Source organism: Eumetopias jubatus, unplaced genomic scaffold (assembly GCF_037043125.1).
Source record: "Eumetopias jubatus isolate StellerSeaLion01/CBP00866 unplaced genomic scaffold, mEumJub1_p1.0 scaffold_7, whole genome shotgun sequence".
Taxonomy (NCBI): Eukaryota; Metazoa; Chordata; class Mammalia; order Carnivora; family Otariidae; genus Eumetopias; species Eumetopias jubatus.
In genome coordinates this window covers 13,326,149-13,340,147 of record NW_028274813.1, presented here as the reverse complement: position 1 = coordinate 13,340,147, position 13,999 = coordinate 13,326,149, and the positions used below count along the sequence as shown (strand labels likewise).

Genomic DNA, 13,999 nt, shown 5'->3' with positions numbered 1-13,999 from the left:
GATCTACACAGCAGAATGTCATTCAACCGCAGGAAGGAATGAGTCCTGATACGGGCTACGGCTACAGCACGGGTGACCTGAAAACATTCCGCTGGGAGAGGCCAGACACCAAAGGTCACTAACTGGATGGTTCCAGTTATAGGAAATACCCCAGATGGGTAAATCCACAGAGTCAGAAAGCAGATTGGTAGTGGACAGGGGCTGGGGGAGGGAGGTGGGGGACAACTGCTTACTCGGGACGGGGTCTCCTTCTAGGATTTGATAGAGCTGATGCCTGCACTGCAGTGAATGTACCGAATGCCACTGAATTATATACTTTAAAATGGTTACGTTTATGTTACGGGAGTTTACCCCAATGAAAAAACAATACAGTTAGCCTTTTAACCTAAAGCCCTGAGAAAATGGAAGGGCAGATGATAAGGAAAAAAAAAAAAGAAGAAGAAGAAAATGCCAGCAAATGAAGGGAGCAGGACCCTCGGCCTGGGACCAGAGGAGAGAGGGTTTGTGCTCAGCCAAGGCTGGACCTTCTGAAACTGAGCACCCAGATGCCAGCCGCTTTCTCCTAGATAGGACCTGTTTTAGTTAAAAGATCTGAGATGACAGGGTCATCAAATGTTTGTTGGGGAAGCTCCAACTGCAAAACTAAGTAGAAACAGCAAGGTTGAAGCCATGTAGTCAAATGCTTTACTATTGGAAACAGACCCTGCCCTCCCCAGCACCAGCCACAGCAGAGGGCAGCTGCCTGCGGCTTGGCTGCCTCCCCCTGGACTAGGGGCCGCTCGTGGGCAGGGTCCATGCCTCGCGCATGGCGGTATCCCGGCCTTCATCACAGCGCCTGGCTCAGAACAGGGGACCGCATATACGTGTATTACACAAATGAATGTCCTCCATTGTGTCTATCTTATCAACTGATTTTATATTTAGTAGATAAAACAAAGATATGGTATAAAATCCATAAGCTTTAAGGAATGTACAGTGGTAAATTTCCCTTTCTCCCACCCTTGTACTCCATCACCTACGAGGCAACCTCTGGCCCTGTCCCCATCGCTTTAAATGGGACCAGTGCAGTGAAATTCTGAATCGCAAAAGCTCCAGCAACCAATCGGACCACCTAGTGACTCGGGCGTCAGGTCATTCCCACAAGATGGAAGCTACATGTGATACCAAGATGAAAGTCACTGGAGTGAAAACAAGGCCCCAGTATTCCGTGCTGGGAGGAGGCACATGCCAGGCTTGCAGAGGAATGCTGCTAAGGTGACAGCCGTCCCCCTACAGTCATTCATGGCATGACGAGAAGTCCATGGGCAGGAGCCATGCAGCCAGCCAACCACGCCAGCCAACTCAGGCTCCTCACACCTGGTTCTGACATCTGAGAAGTTCAAGCTGAGGAAAGGCCATGCTGCTACATGATGGGATGAAAGGAGACATGCCAACCGCAACCAACCTCGGACCCAGAGAGATGGTTTCTTTAGTGGTTTGTCTAGAGGAAAAAAAGTTCACCTGAAAAGGACTCAACTGGGAGCTGGGTGGCACGGTCTCCATGGACGGACCCCACGGTGGACACAGCAGACAGGCACCAAGCTGGCTGGGAGGGGAGGGTCCCAGGAAACGGAAGCACGCAGAGTGGGTAAGAATCTGGGCAGAGTCCCAGGGGGTGAGCCATGTGTGACAGGAACATCCGGGCACACTGCTTTATCTAGCCAGACTGAGAGGGGCTTTTTTTGAAGACTGAGTAACCATTGCCCTGAAGAGTCACCAAACCAAAGACTAAAAAAAGACCCGAGCCACGCAGGCTCATCTGTCCTCCCAGGCTCCTGCCTCGTGTGGCAGGCTAGGGGATGAGCTGGGCGCTCATCTGATTCCAGCCAATGTGTTACTATGTTTCATTCCCTGTCCCCATGCCCGGAGGCTGCTGCAATGGGTATAAATTTAGAAAGAAAAAGATAAATAACATGGAAAAGTCCACTTTAACAAAATGAGTTGTTTTCTTTCCTTCTTTTTACTCCACTAAAGAAAGGATAAACCGATCGTGTTACTTATTCAGCCCACACCCTGGTGGAATTTGGTATTCTGGGCAGTAGCTCGATAATGCATCACCGCAGCCCGAGATTAACTAGGCTCTTCTGAAAACTGTAAAACAGTCAAGCTTCCATCCTCAGTGTTTTTTAGAAGCTGAAGGAACAAAATGACAGGACCTCGCACAAGATCTGTAATCAACTTGGGTCTCTTCTGAACAAGCAAAAGCCTTTAAATGAAGACCGTGCTTATTGACACGGATGCCAATACCAGCTCACCTGACAATACCCCGTGCCCAATGGTGCCATTCCATCAGGAGTTACGCATCGATGTTTTAAACAAAGTAAAACCGGCTGTCTAAGGGAATTAGGATCACAGATGGGAGATTTTGGGTGATGGCAGAAACTACCCTGCAAGAGAAACTGCTTGAGAAATGCTTGCCTTTCCTCACATGCAAACTCACAGCCAGTGGGTTTAGGGGCCACTGGGAGGAAGTCGCCACCAGTGAATTCCATGATCCAATCATCTAGCCCAACTCCCGTTTCACAGAGTGAAGTGACAGGCCAAGGTCACACGGCTGCTAGGGACAGAGGAGTCAGGACCTGGTCTCACAGCTCTTCCCAGTGCTGCTTCTGCTAGTGCCCCACCCCAACCTGGAAGTACCAGACTCAAGGGCTCTACCTCCGACAGCATCTCATACTGGCCTCTTCTTCCAAGGGCAATGGTCAGTAAATCATAGACCACAGATGCACTCTGCAAGCTGATGAGGCGGTCACTCTTGTGCTCGGGTATTCTGCTCAGCACAGCGTCCCGGTTGGCCTGAAAACAACACAGAAGAGAGAAGCAGATGGTGAGCCAGCTCAGGCACACGGCTATCATTTTGTGGAGAGAAGCCATCTAGGCCCTCCTGCCCCTAAGGGCTTTTGCCAAGGGCCTGGAGACAAGGGCAGGAGTAAGGGGCTTGTCACCTTGGGTTGATTATTCAAAACCCCCCCAGCACCGCAGCACACGGTACGGGGCATTATCCAAACACAAAGGCCTGGAGGTATGGGCCTGGAGGATGCTTGGTACCTGTCAGCAGGCATTGGCAGGAGGCTTTCGGAGCTGATGCAAAGCAGGGTGATTTCTCCCGGCCTCAGGCTCCCAGCCAGCCCTGCTGCGCACACAGCCAGGGCTCTGGGGCAGCAGACTCACCCATCGGGTGGGGCCCTGCTGTGCCTCGCTTGTCGGTCCGGCTCCTGCTGTACATTAAAGAGCGGGGGGGGGGATCCCCAGTCCCACACTCCCATCATCAAATGGTGCCATTAAGTTCCCTCAGTCCTGCAGAGACGCGTCGTACTTTTCCTCTGCCACTAAAGCAACATTCAGATCCCTATATGGCACCTTCATTGGATGAGACTACAAAGACTAATGCGATCTTGTTTAGGGAAGCACCAAACAGCTGTAGAAGAGAGAGCAAGAAGCAAGCCGATTTTTGTTTTAAAAGATATTACCAGAGGACTCAGGAGAACACCTTGCCTGTTGCGTATCTCCACTGCTTGGCACAGAAACACAGCAGGCACATTCAAGCTTATTAATCTCATCTCTCTAGAAATCAAATGCTCTTTACAACAACGTGTTTTCATTACTTTTGAAATTTAATTTCTCGACAGAGTCTCCAGACACATCACATGTATTAGGGCCACTAACCACTCTAACCATTTTCCTTTCCTCCCTGCTAGGGAGTTCAGAATCAATTAAGTTAGATTTTGCCTGTCTTTTCTCCCCCTGCTAGTTAGCAGAAGTTTCTGGATCTATGCATCCCTAGGAGGACAGAAAGGGCCCCCTTGGTTTCTCCTGTGAAAGTGGTAGGTGAGGTACCAGGGTCCCTGGTCCGGGCAGGCTGATGGCTATCCTGCTGCCTGACATGCCCACACACCTCCTCTCTCACTAATAAGACGAAATGCCTTCTCTCTGTGTATGAGTCCAAGGCGCTCACTTTTAGCCACCCATCCATACTTACTCACTTTAAAACTCCTTGCTCTTAAATGTCAAAGACAAATAAGAATATATAAGACAGGCCACTTCCTACCAAGTGAGTCATCTCTTCTGGATACAAGCCTGCTTCTGAAGATTTCATTCTAAGGTTTTCTTGTTAGGAGCAACTTTGAGCCAACAAAAGAAGCTCTAAGGGAAACGGGGCCCTGCTATAAGGAGTCTCATTTTATTTACTTGCTATAAATGTTCCATATTAGGACCAACGCCTGGAAGAGAACAAAACAAAACAAAATACTACTTGAGAGATTTTCAAGTTATGCCAAGTACATTTTTTTTTAATTTTTAGAGAAAGTCTATTGATACCTTTTGATTCAAATCTCAAACAGACCCACAAATAATAAATATCCCAGAACACTGTCTCAGAGGTACTTGTGCAAATGTAGCTCTGATAACCCCTTTTTGTCCTGGGGAAAATTCATTTGATTTGAGGTGAGAAAGCAGTACAATGCCAAACCATATCTTACGGGTGGAGAGACTATGGACAAGTTGATGTTTCTAAGTTAGAGTCAGAACCAATGAAGAATACAATTTTCCTAGACACCAAAAAAACACAGGAATTCTCATTTGGTTCTGAAATTGAGCACGTGGATTTCTGTCTAAAAACTGAAAAATCAAGAAGTCAAGGAACATGAAAAAAAGCTTCTAAAGGAACTTAATTTAGACTTCTACCTACATAATTATGGAACAATTTACAGGGAGACCATAATCGTTTTGGTTGGAAACCCAGACGCTCATATTTACTGATGATGTCATTGGGTTTCACCATCCTCTGAAGGGAGTTTCCAGAAATTAAACACCACAGAGCCAAATCTGATGGTCTCAAAGGAATCTCAATTTTGAGTATTATTAGTTTCTATCATTTCAATTAAGGAGGAGGAAAGGTGGAGACATCATTCCCAAGACATCTACACTTGGAGCAAGCATTTTGGAGATGTGGCTGTGTTTTCCAAATTCTAAACTGGAACACACACTCTGACAACAGAACACAATATTTTCGATCAGAATTGTCCAAGAAATCTAAAATGTGTGGCCGCCAGTCTTTCAGGACTTTCCCAGCATAACCAACCAAGTCTGCCCAAAGGAAACTCACTGCCAAGTTGCGAGGAGCCCAGCTCAGAATGAGGGAATGTGAGCTAGGGGGCCAACATGAGCCGGCCGCCCCCGCTGAAGAACCGATGACAAAGCATGGTGAGACCAGCTCATTTGAAAAACAGTTACTGAAAGCCACCAGGTGCCAGGCTGCTCACATATATGCCTTCCCTGGTCGTGCCAAGGCAGAGTAGAGAATGTAAATGATACCATTCTGAGTTACCAGCTGACAGTCAAGGAAAGATGAGTCAAGGGGGGCAACCTGTTTCCTTCAGAGGAAGTAAGGCCAATGACATCAAAGAGGCTCCAAATAAAAACATTGGTAACTCAAGCAGGCTTGCTCTTGTAAACATCTCTGGGCCATTTCACAGAACAAGAAAACCCAAAGCTTGAAATTAAGAGAAGAATGCTGGCCTCCCTGACCAATCCCAGCTTCTCCCGATCCCTCCTTTACTCAGCCCATTGGACATTCTTCTTGGGCTCCATTTCTAAATCCTCTTCAGCTGGGTGTATTTTATGCCTCCATTGAAACCACATGCTTGGGGAAGAAGGTAAATACCTCCTCTTGCTTCAGTCATGATTCCTTTTCCTCCTCCTTCAACCTCCTGCCTGCCGGGTGAGGTGGCAGAGATGGGAGGAGGCAGTCTGATCTAGAAAGAGCAACAGACCACTGCAAGCTGCATGAATTTTGCCTGCTCTGGTCCTCAGGTTCCTCATCCACAGAATGAGTGAATGGGTATGAGGACATCGAGGTCCTTCCCAGTTCCAGGAGCCTCGCCATCCTGTTCAGGTGCTCAACACACACCACTTACGTGCCAAGGTACTAACTACTGTGACACAGATTGCCTCCCACAGTTTCAAGCCCAGGCAGTCATGCCTAGCACTATGCAGAGCAGAAAGCCAATAAATGGTGAGGAATGAAATTCTAGACGTAAATTTTGATAGCCTGGCCAGACATTAAGAAAACATTTCAAAGGAATCCGATGGCCTGGCAAAAACTCCCTCACAAGGTTAGAGCCAGGGAACAGGAGCGAGCTCTCACGGCCCGGGACTCCAGAATGTCTGGGGAGCAGGCGGGAGGCCTGTCCAGGAGGACAAGGCCACTTCATCAGGCTCCTGCTACAAAAACCAGAGGTTTGTATCCACCACCAGTGGTTTATCCCAACTCTCCCTATCCCCCCCAGGCAAGTTGAGTGGCTTGGAAAGGTTACCCTCAGGGGGATTCCTTCCCTTCTGAGGGTTCCTCTGGTGGTCCTTTTAGTTACGGTTTACCTTTCCACAGTTGTGTTAGTGTTCCCATAGCCAGTGGGCAAATGAATGAACTCAGATGCCTGTTTACTGCTTGCCTAAGAGAGGCTCCATGCTCCAGGCTGAGATTAACCTATAAGGGACATTTCTAACTAGTCCGAGAATTAAGAAACATCCCTCTTCTTAAACCCCTGTTGTTTTTTTCCCCTCACCCAGGTAGCCCCTCTAGAGAGTATTCTCTTCCCAAGAAAAATAGCCACTGTACTGACTGAGTCACCATTATCAAAAACAGGACCATAGGAACGGGGGGCGGGGGGGCAGAGAAATGTGAAAGCACATTCTACTTACCATCGATTCACTAATCAGCAGTAACAACAGGGCTTCTTCAGTATTTTCTTGAGGACAAAAAATGCTGTGTAAAGAAAATCAAATGTTATATATGGCAATTTCAAAATCATACGAAATACATGACGAACAGTACTGAATATTAAAAGCTTCTAGATTTTTATGTAGAACTCGCAAAAAATACTGTATCATCTGATGCTTGAATTAATTTGCTTATTTCTATGGTAATCTATGGAATTTATACATTTTAACTGTGCATAAAAACCACAGTAAAAGTCCAAATAACATATATGCCTATTATAGAGGCAGAAATTGAGATTGCTACAAACTGACATGATCTCAATGATAAAGCTTTCTCCTGAGCCCATTCTGGGGGTATAGACTGTAGACATCTCACTAAGCAGTCCGCTTCTTACCTCTCACTAACTGCCACATCTTATATTGTCCTTTAGATGAAATAAGAGATTGGAAGCAATTTTAGAGTTTGAATCATTTCTAGAATACTGTAAGAATTTGGCAAGCTACCTTAATTAAACACACATGTTCTATTATGGGGTTGCATGCAAGAGCTAGCTCTCTTATTAATCTATTTTATGGAAGTTGGCCAAGTTCTAACATCTGGGATTAAAAGAAAGAGCTTTTACGCTCAATGTTACTCAAGATTAGAGAACAACAATAACAACAACAAAATCCAAACACATGACCCCAATCTCCATCCTTTATAGCCTTTTTTTGGGGGGTGCTTTGAGCAGTTTTAGAGACTTGCAGCATTTTTTTCTCTGTTCTAAAAGCTCTAGAATCCTTTGAGTAGAACTGAGAGTGTTATCACCAATTGAGCCAAACTCGATTCTTTTTCACGGAATAGAAGAAGGGTGCAATAAAAATGAACTTGGTTAAAAAAAAAAAACTCGATGTTTTGGAGATGTTAAAATAAAGACTAAATTTACATCTTCCCAGCGCTAACATCATTTAATTTAAGAGATGGGATGATCCCCCATCCCCAAAATGGCAAAAAAAGAAAAAATGTCTTCTACATCATTATAAATACTTGTTCTCTTTGAAGTGTTGGCAACTTTTATAGGGCATCAAAGGACCATGAAGAGCAAGACAGAAAAAGCACAGGGCCTAGTTCTCTTTCTAGACCTCTGACGTCCCTAGAGGTAAGGAGACCACCTGTGGAATGGTCCCCATTGTCCTCGCAGGGCTAAAATTTGATGAAAAGGCTAGTCTGTAAATGAAGAGCAAGATTCTGAGATTTGCAGAGAACTTCTTTAAACAAGTAGCTTGAGGGAGCGGAAGCTGGGTTTTTCAAAAGACAGAACTCTTCTTTCCCCTTCAATTCAGCAATAGAGCCTATAGGCTTTGCATGAAGAGCACTCCTGAGTGTGTGAGTGTGTGAGTGTGTGTGTGTGTGAGTGTGTGTGTGTGTGTGTGTGTGTGTGTGTGTGTGTGTGTCTGCCCAGCAATCATTTCCTGATATTCTGGCTGTGCTTACATACCACTGGGACCTTAACAATCGAGCAGTAACACTGACTATTTTTTTCACGACTAGCCAGTTCTGCATTGTCCAGACTAATTGAAAAGAAGAGAGAGCCCGTGCTAATTCTGACTTAACACCAGCCAATTCAGTCCATGGATAATCCCCAAATTCCATCTGAGCCATCCCGCCTGCTTAAATGTTAAGTTGTGTTATTTTTGCCAGAGCTGCTAACAAGTAGCACATTAACTGATTCTAATTCCACTTTCTCAACCCTTCCTTTTGAGGCAGGCGGGATGGGTACTCAGGAGCGTGGCAAACTCTCAGAGCTGGCAGGAAGAAGTGGGGGGTGAGAGGAGGAGGAAGGGCAGTTTTAAGAGACATGCTGAAAACTATACACCAGAACACCCCTTCCACTACATGTAGATTCTCTAGACCCATTTCTGGCCATTCCTCCCCTGTTCTCCGTCGAAGGAGAGGTGGAGCTCAGGGTAGATGGTTGAAATCACTGGGCTCTTTTTGACAATCTCCTCTGGGGGCCCAAGAGCCTCAGGGCAGATCCTGGGGGTGCCCAGGCCTCGGCCTTGTGGAGTGGAAAAACTGGGGCCCTAAACCCACAGGACGTTGACTGAAGGGCAGGGTGCGGAGTAAGAAGGGACAGAGAGAACACAGGGCTCATGGACAGTGAGGACACGCTGCTGGAGGACAGACTGGTGGCCAGCAGAGGAGGTGCGAGCACAGTCCTGCTGAGCAAAGATCGAAGGGCTACGTTCTAAACCCAGCCACCTTACTAACTCCTGGACTGACCTGCAAGCAAGTTGCTCATTTTCTTACTTTGGATGAATTTACCTATTCATTGTCTGACTCTACACAAAAGGAACAAGGGCAAGAATCTCCATTCATGAACAGTGATCAGGACCTTGCCCAGGCTGCCAGATCCCAGTCCTTCCTAAAAATTTTCTCAGATGGGTGAAAAATGTCACTGTATGTGGTAGAAGCCATCCTACAAAAGAAATTAATCCAATTTTATCCAACTGCAGTTCATCTTTCTGTCATCTCTAGCTATTACACAACCAATGACGAGCTAGATGTCTGGAAGTCAACGGCACCACCCAGGTGTCAATGCAGACTCTATTTGGGTGCAAGGAGTGCTCTGAACACCTCCATCCCACAAGAAAGTTACGTATAAATGACATTAACTCCAAGGCCCAGCAATGGTGCCTTTCTAGGTTTTTCTTTTTTTTTTGTTTTTTTAAGATTTATGTATTTATTTTTAGAGAGAGAGAATGAGCGGGGGGAGGGGCAGAGGGAAAGGAGGGAGAGAATTTCAAACAGACTCCCCACCAAGCAGGGAGTTCAACTCAGAGCGCAATCCCACGACCCATGAGATCACGACCAGAGCTGAAATCAAGAGTCAGACACTCAATCAACTGAGCCACCCAGGCGCCCTTGCCTGTCTAGTTTTAATATGCCTTGCCTGGTTGTGATAGCCCTAGAGAATTCCCAGAGAAATACAGCCTCCGAACCACAGCCCGTGGATAAGAGCTAAAGAGTCAAAGCCCACAACGGCTGCAGCTCTGCCCCATCCCCAAGTCGCACCGTTAAACATGCTGAGGCAGAAAGTACCTCGGTCTCAGGTTTATGTGGAAGGAGAAGCGTTCCAAGAAAGGAGAAGGACTTAAATTAATCATTAAGAGTACCTGTTGACTATGAGGGATCAGCTAGTCCCACCTGAGGATCACCAGGCACATAATTCCACACAGGCCGACTCCCCCTCGTGACAAGAAAGAAGGATCCTTCATTTGGATCAAGTCCACTGAGCTATGCTCTGGAGTGGACTGGGTGAGTCGCACAAAGCATATGGCCTGGCCTGAAGGCTTCTGCATTCCTGGGGAGAGGACTGGCCCTCCACCATGACCGGAAGGAGGGCCGAGTTCGCTCAAGGTGAGCACAGGGCAGCACGCAGGGGGCACAGAGGGTTGTTCACAGGGCTTCAGTGCTGCCATCAGGTGTTTTTCCTGACCCTTCAACGCCCTCATCTTCACACTTTCAACAGTGTCCTCATCGTTACGCAAACCCGGTGCACTGGCTCAGGGAGGTTCCAACCTGTATTTAGAAGTCCACGATAGTCACTCTCTCCCGTGGGGCCTACAGAGGAGCTCGGCACGATGTCTGGCTCCCGGCTTTCAGCAAATGTTTTCATCATCCACTTTCTGGCACAAGAGTAGTTTTTAATCTTCTTTCTTACTTTGTGCTAACCATGAAGTCTAATATGCATTTAATGATCTAAGCCATCTCAAATATTTTTTTTACAAGGAGGAATAGCAGAAAGATACACCTGATGTGTGTGCACTAAGGAACATGTGCAAGAACGTCATTGCAGCACATTCTAGAAGGAGGAGTCAGATAAACACGTAAACAAACAAAAAATCAATGTTTTAGGTGTTATGATGAAAAATAAATGAGCTCATGTGATAGAATATGCTCAGAAAGAAGGACAGTTAGATTAGGTGATTGGGGAATATCTTTCTGAGAAGATAACAGCCAAGCTATTTGGGCCAGGGCCTGAATGAGATGGAAGCAGCCCCAAATGAGAAACAACTCTAACATCCATCACGAGTAGAATGGATCAATATATTGGAGTATATATGGAATACTACATAATAATGGAAACAAACTCCGGTTGCATGCAGAAATAGGGATGAATCTCTCAAACGTGATATCAGACAGAAGTTACACAGAAGAGTTTTTAATATATTATTCCATTTATATAAATTTCAAAATGGCCTAAACTAATTATTGGGATAGAATTCAGGATGGTTACCCTTGGGTAGCGGGTAGTAATCAGGAGAGGGTACAAAGAGGGCCTCAAGGTTTCTGGCAACGTCTGTTTCTTGATAAGGGTGTAATTACATGGATGTGTTCACTTGGTAAAAATTCATTCAAAGTTTTATACTTTCGGTTTGTGTACTTCTCTCAATATGTGTTATGAGTCCGTAAAAAGCTTACTTAAAAAAATGAATAAGCAGGGGCGCCTGGGTGACACTGTCAGTTAAGCGTCTGACTCTTGGTTTCCATTCAGGTCATGATCTCAGGGTCTTGCAGTTGAGCCCTGCGTCGGGCTCTGCTCTCAGCAGGGAGTCTCTCTCCCTCTCCTGCCCCTCCCTCACACACTCTCTCTCTCAAATAAATAAATAAATAAATAAATCTTTAATAAATAAATAAGCAAAGGTCAAAAAATTCCTCACAGAAACACCTAGAAGGAAGTAAAGAGGCTCATGACACGTGATCCCTCCCCTCTTTCCTATCTAGGATTGTTAACATTTGATTTCCTTTCAAAATTCAAGATGGGGAGAGAATGAGTATCCTGTTTCCACTTCAGGTCCAGGCCACAGTGACAAGGAGTGGAGTTTTCTGACAGACCTCACTTTTCTGTTATATTCCATTATGACCAGCTATTCTGAATGGTCCTTGTGATCTGCTGGAGCTGGAAGGCTCTGGGCCTTCTAAAGTCTGCTCTGTGCTCGTATTTCTCATAGGAAATTGAGAAGGGGTAAGCGTTTGGGACTACTGGCCAAGATGGGGTTGAATCATTATCTGTGGACTCCCTTTTTCACCTGCCAAAGAGCATAACTAAATTGGTGATAACATCCTTTTTGCCATGGAGTTGACTAATCAGATAGCCCTGGTGATCAGGGAGCCCCAAGACAAGTATAATCCCAACAGGCTTTCTTTCTCTCTTTACTAATAAACCAGAAGTATTATTGTGAATACACAAAACTAGAAAAGTTCAAAACTGATGGTGATAACTGAAGGAATAAGGATCAGTGTGGAAATTAATTAAATAGTGAATAAAGACACAATAAAAAAAATGAACAAGACCAAAGTTGGTTCTTGAAAAAAAATCAACGAAATTTGACAAAGGTTGGCTTAGCATCTGAAAATCAATTAATGTAATACTTTAGAGCAACAGAATAATGGACAAAACGTACATGATTATCTCAATAGATGCAGAAAAAACACTTGACAAAATTAAACACCCGTTCAAGTTAAAAGGACTCCACAAACTAGTGTTAGAAAGGAACTTTCTCAACCTGATGAAAGATATTTATGAAAACCCACGGCTAATTTCACACTTAATGGTGAAAGACTGGATGCTTTTCCCCTCCTAACATCAGGTATAAGACACGGATGTCCACCACTCCTTGCCACTTCTATTCAACATTGTACTGGAGGTTCTAGCCAAAGCAATTAGGGAAGAAAATGAAATAAAAGCCATTTAAGTTAGAAAGGAAGAAGTAAGACTACCTCTATTTGCAGATGACATGATCTGGTATGTGGAAAATCCTAAGGAATCTAAAACACTATTTGAACAAATGAACAAGTTCAGCAAGATTGCAGTATACAAGATCAATACGGAAAATCAACTGTATTTCTCTATACCTGCAATGAACGAACCAAAAATGAAATTAAGAAAATAATTCCACTTATGATAGCATCCAAAAGAATAGCATGCACACACACAGTAAGTTTCATGAAATAAGTAAAAAACTTATACCCTGAAAACAACAAATCACTGTTGAAAGAAATTAAAGAAGACCTAAATAAATGAAAAGACATCCCATGTTCATGAATCAGAAGACTCAATATTGTTAAGATGGCAATACTCCTGCAAATTGATCAATGGATTCAACGCAATTCCTACCAAATCCTATCTGCCTTTTCTTTCCTTTCCTTTCCTTCTTTCTTTTTTTTTGCAGAAATGGACAAACTGATACTAAAATTCATATGAAAAAGGCAAGGGATTGGGGGATGGGGGTGACAGTTTAGGGGCACTAGGTTTATCTTCGGGGTAAGAAAAATGTTCTAAAGTTGATTATGGTGACAGAAGCACAATTATGTGACTATATTAAAAGTCACTGAACTATATTTTTTTTAAGTTTTTTTTATTTATTTAAGTGATCTCTACATCCCATGTGGGGCTCGAACTCACAACCCCAAGATCAAGAGGCACATGCTCTTTTGACTGAGCCAGCCAGGTGCCCCCTGAACTGTATACTTTAAATGAGTGAACTGTATAGTATGTGAATCACATCTCAATAAAACAGTTAAAAAAAAAAAAAAAACAACTGATTGTATCTGTGTGCAATGAAATTGTGACTCAGCAACCAGTCCTGGTATGGAAATCTCCCTTTTACTAGTAATTGCATTTTCTAGATGTTCATGTTGCCTCCATAATTCTCCTTGGGCAGCTGGGGAAGTTGATGTCAGGAGAGTGACAAAGTCTGAGTGGTTCACAAAATAAAGGAGAAATGGCCAGCATTATGAGCTTTTCTGCCTTCAATGGGTGAGGCCACGTTGGAATAACACCCAAAGAAACACAGAGCTCTACCCATGTTTCCAGCTTGATTAGGGGAGGGAGCAGGAGCTGAGTTTCTCAATATACCTGGCACCTTATATACCTGTCTATTAAGCAGCATAGAAAGCAGGAAAAAAAAAAATCTCAGGCCTATTTTTAGTATATAAATTTCACTTTCAAAATGAACCCCAAACCTGCTTCTAAATTGTCCATAATAAGGGGTCACCATTTTTAAAGTGAGAGTTTGAGAATTGCTAGAACAGATGTTCTGTGAATCCAGATAAGGACTAAGGAGTAAGCACAGGCTGTGAATTCAGCAAACTCATGGTTCAACAAGGCCATAAAAAAGGGGGATTAAATTAAAAGGGGGATTAAATGAAAACTAAAATAAACCTAGGGAAAAAGCTAAGAATATGCTTACTTGTCTG

The 13,999-nt window shown here is 44.5% G+C and overlaps 1 protein-coding gene across 4 annotated transcripts in view; it reads right to left on the bottom strand.

Moving 5' to 3' along the window:
• The window catches only part of TTC7B (tetratricopeptide repeat domain 7B), a 248,846-nt gene that overhangs the window by 121,197 nt on the left and 113,650 nt on the right, over positions 1 to 13,999 (bottom strand). For all 4 annotated transcript variants that reach the window (XM_028098223.2, XM_028098234.2, XM_028098245.2 and 1 more), the window contains 2 exons: positions 6,739 to 6,802; positions 2,698 to 2,835 (listed from right to left, as the gene is read on the bottom strand). In XM_028098223.2, coding sequence (XP_027954024.1) covers positions 2,698 to 2,835; positions 6,739 to 6,802 — 202 coding nt within the window. The remainder of the gene's footprint in view (positions 1 to 2,697; positions 2,836 to 6,738; positions 6,803 to 13,999) is intronic.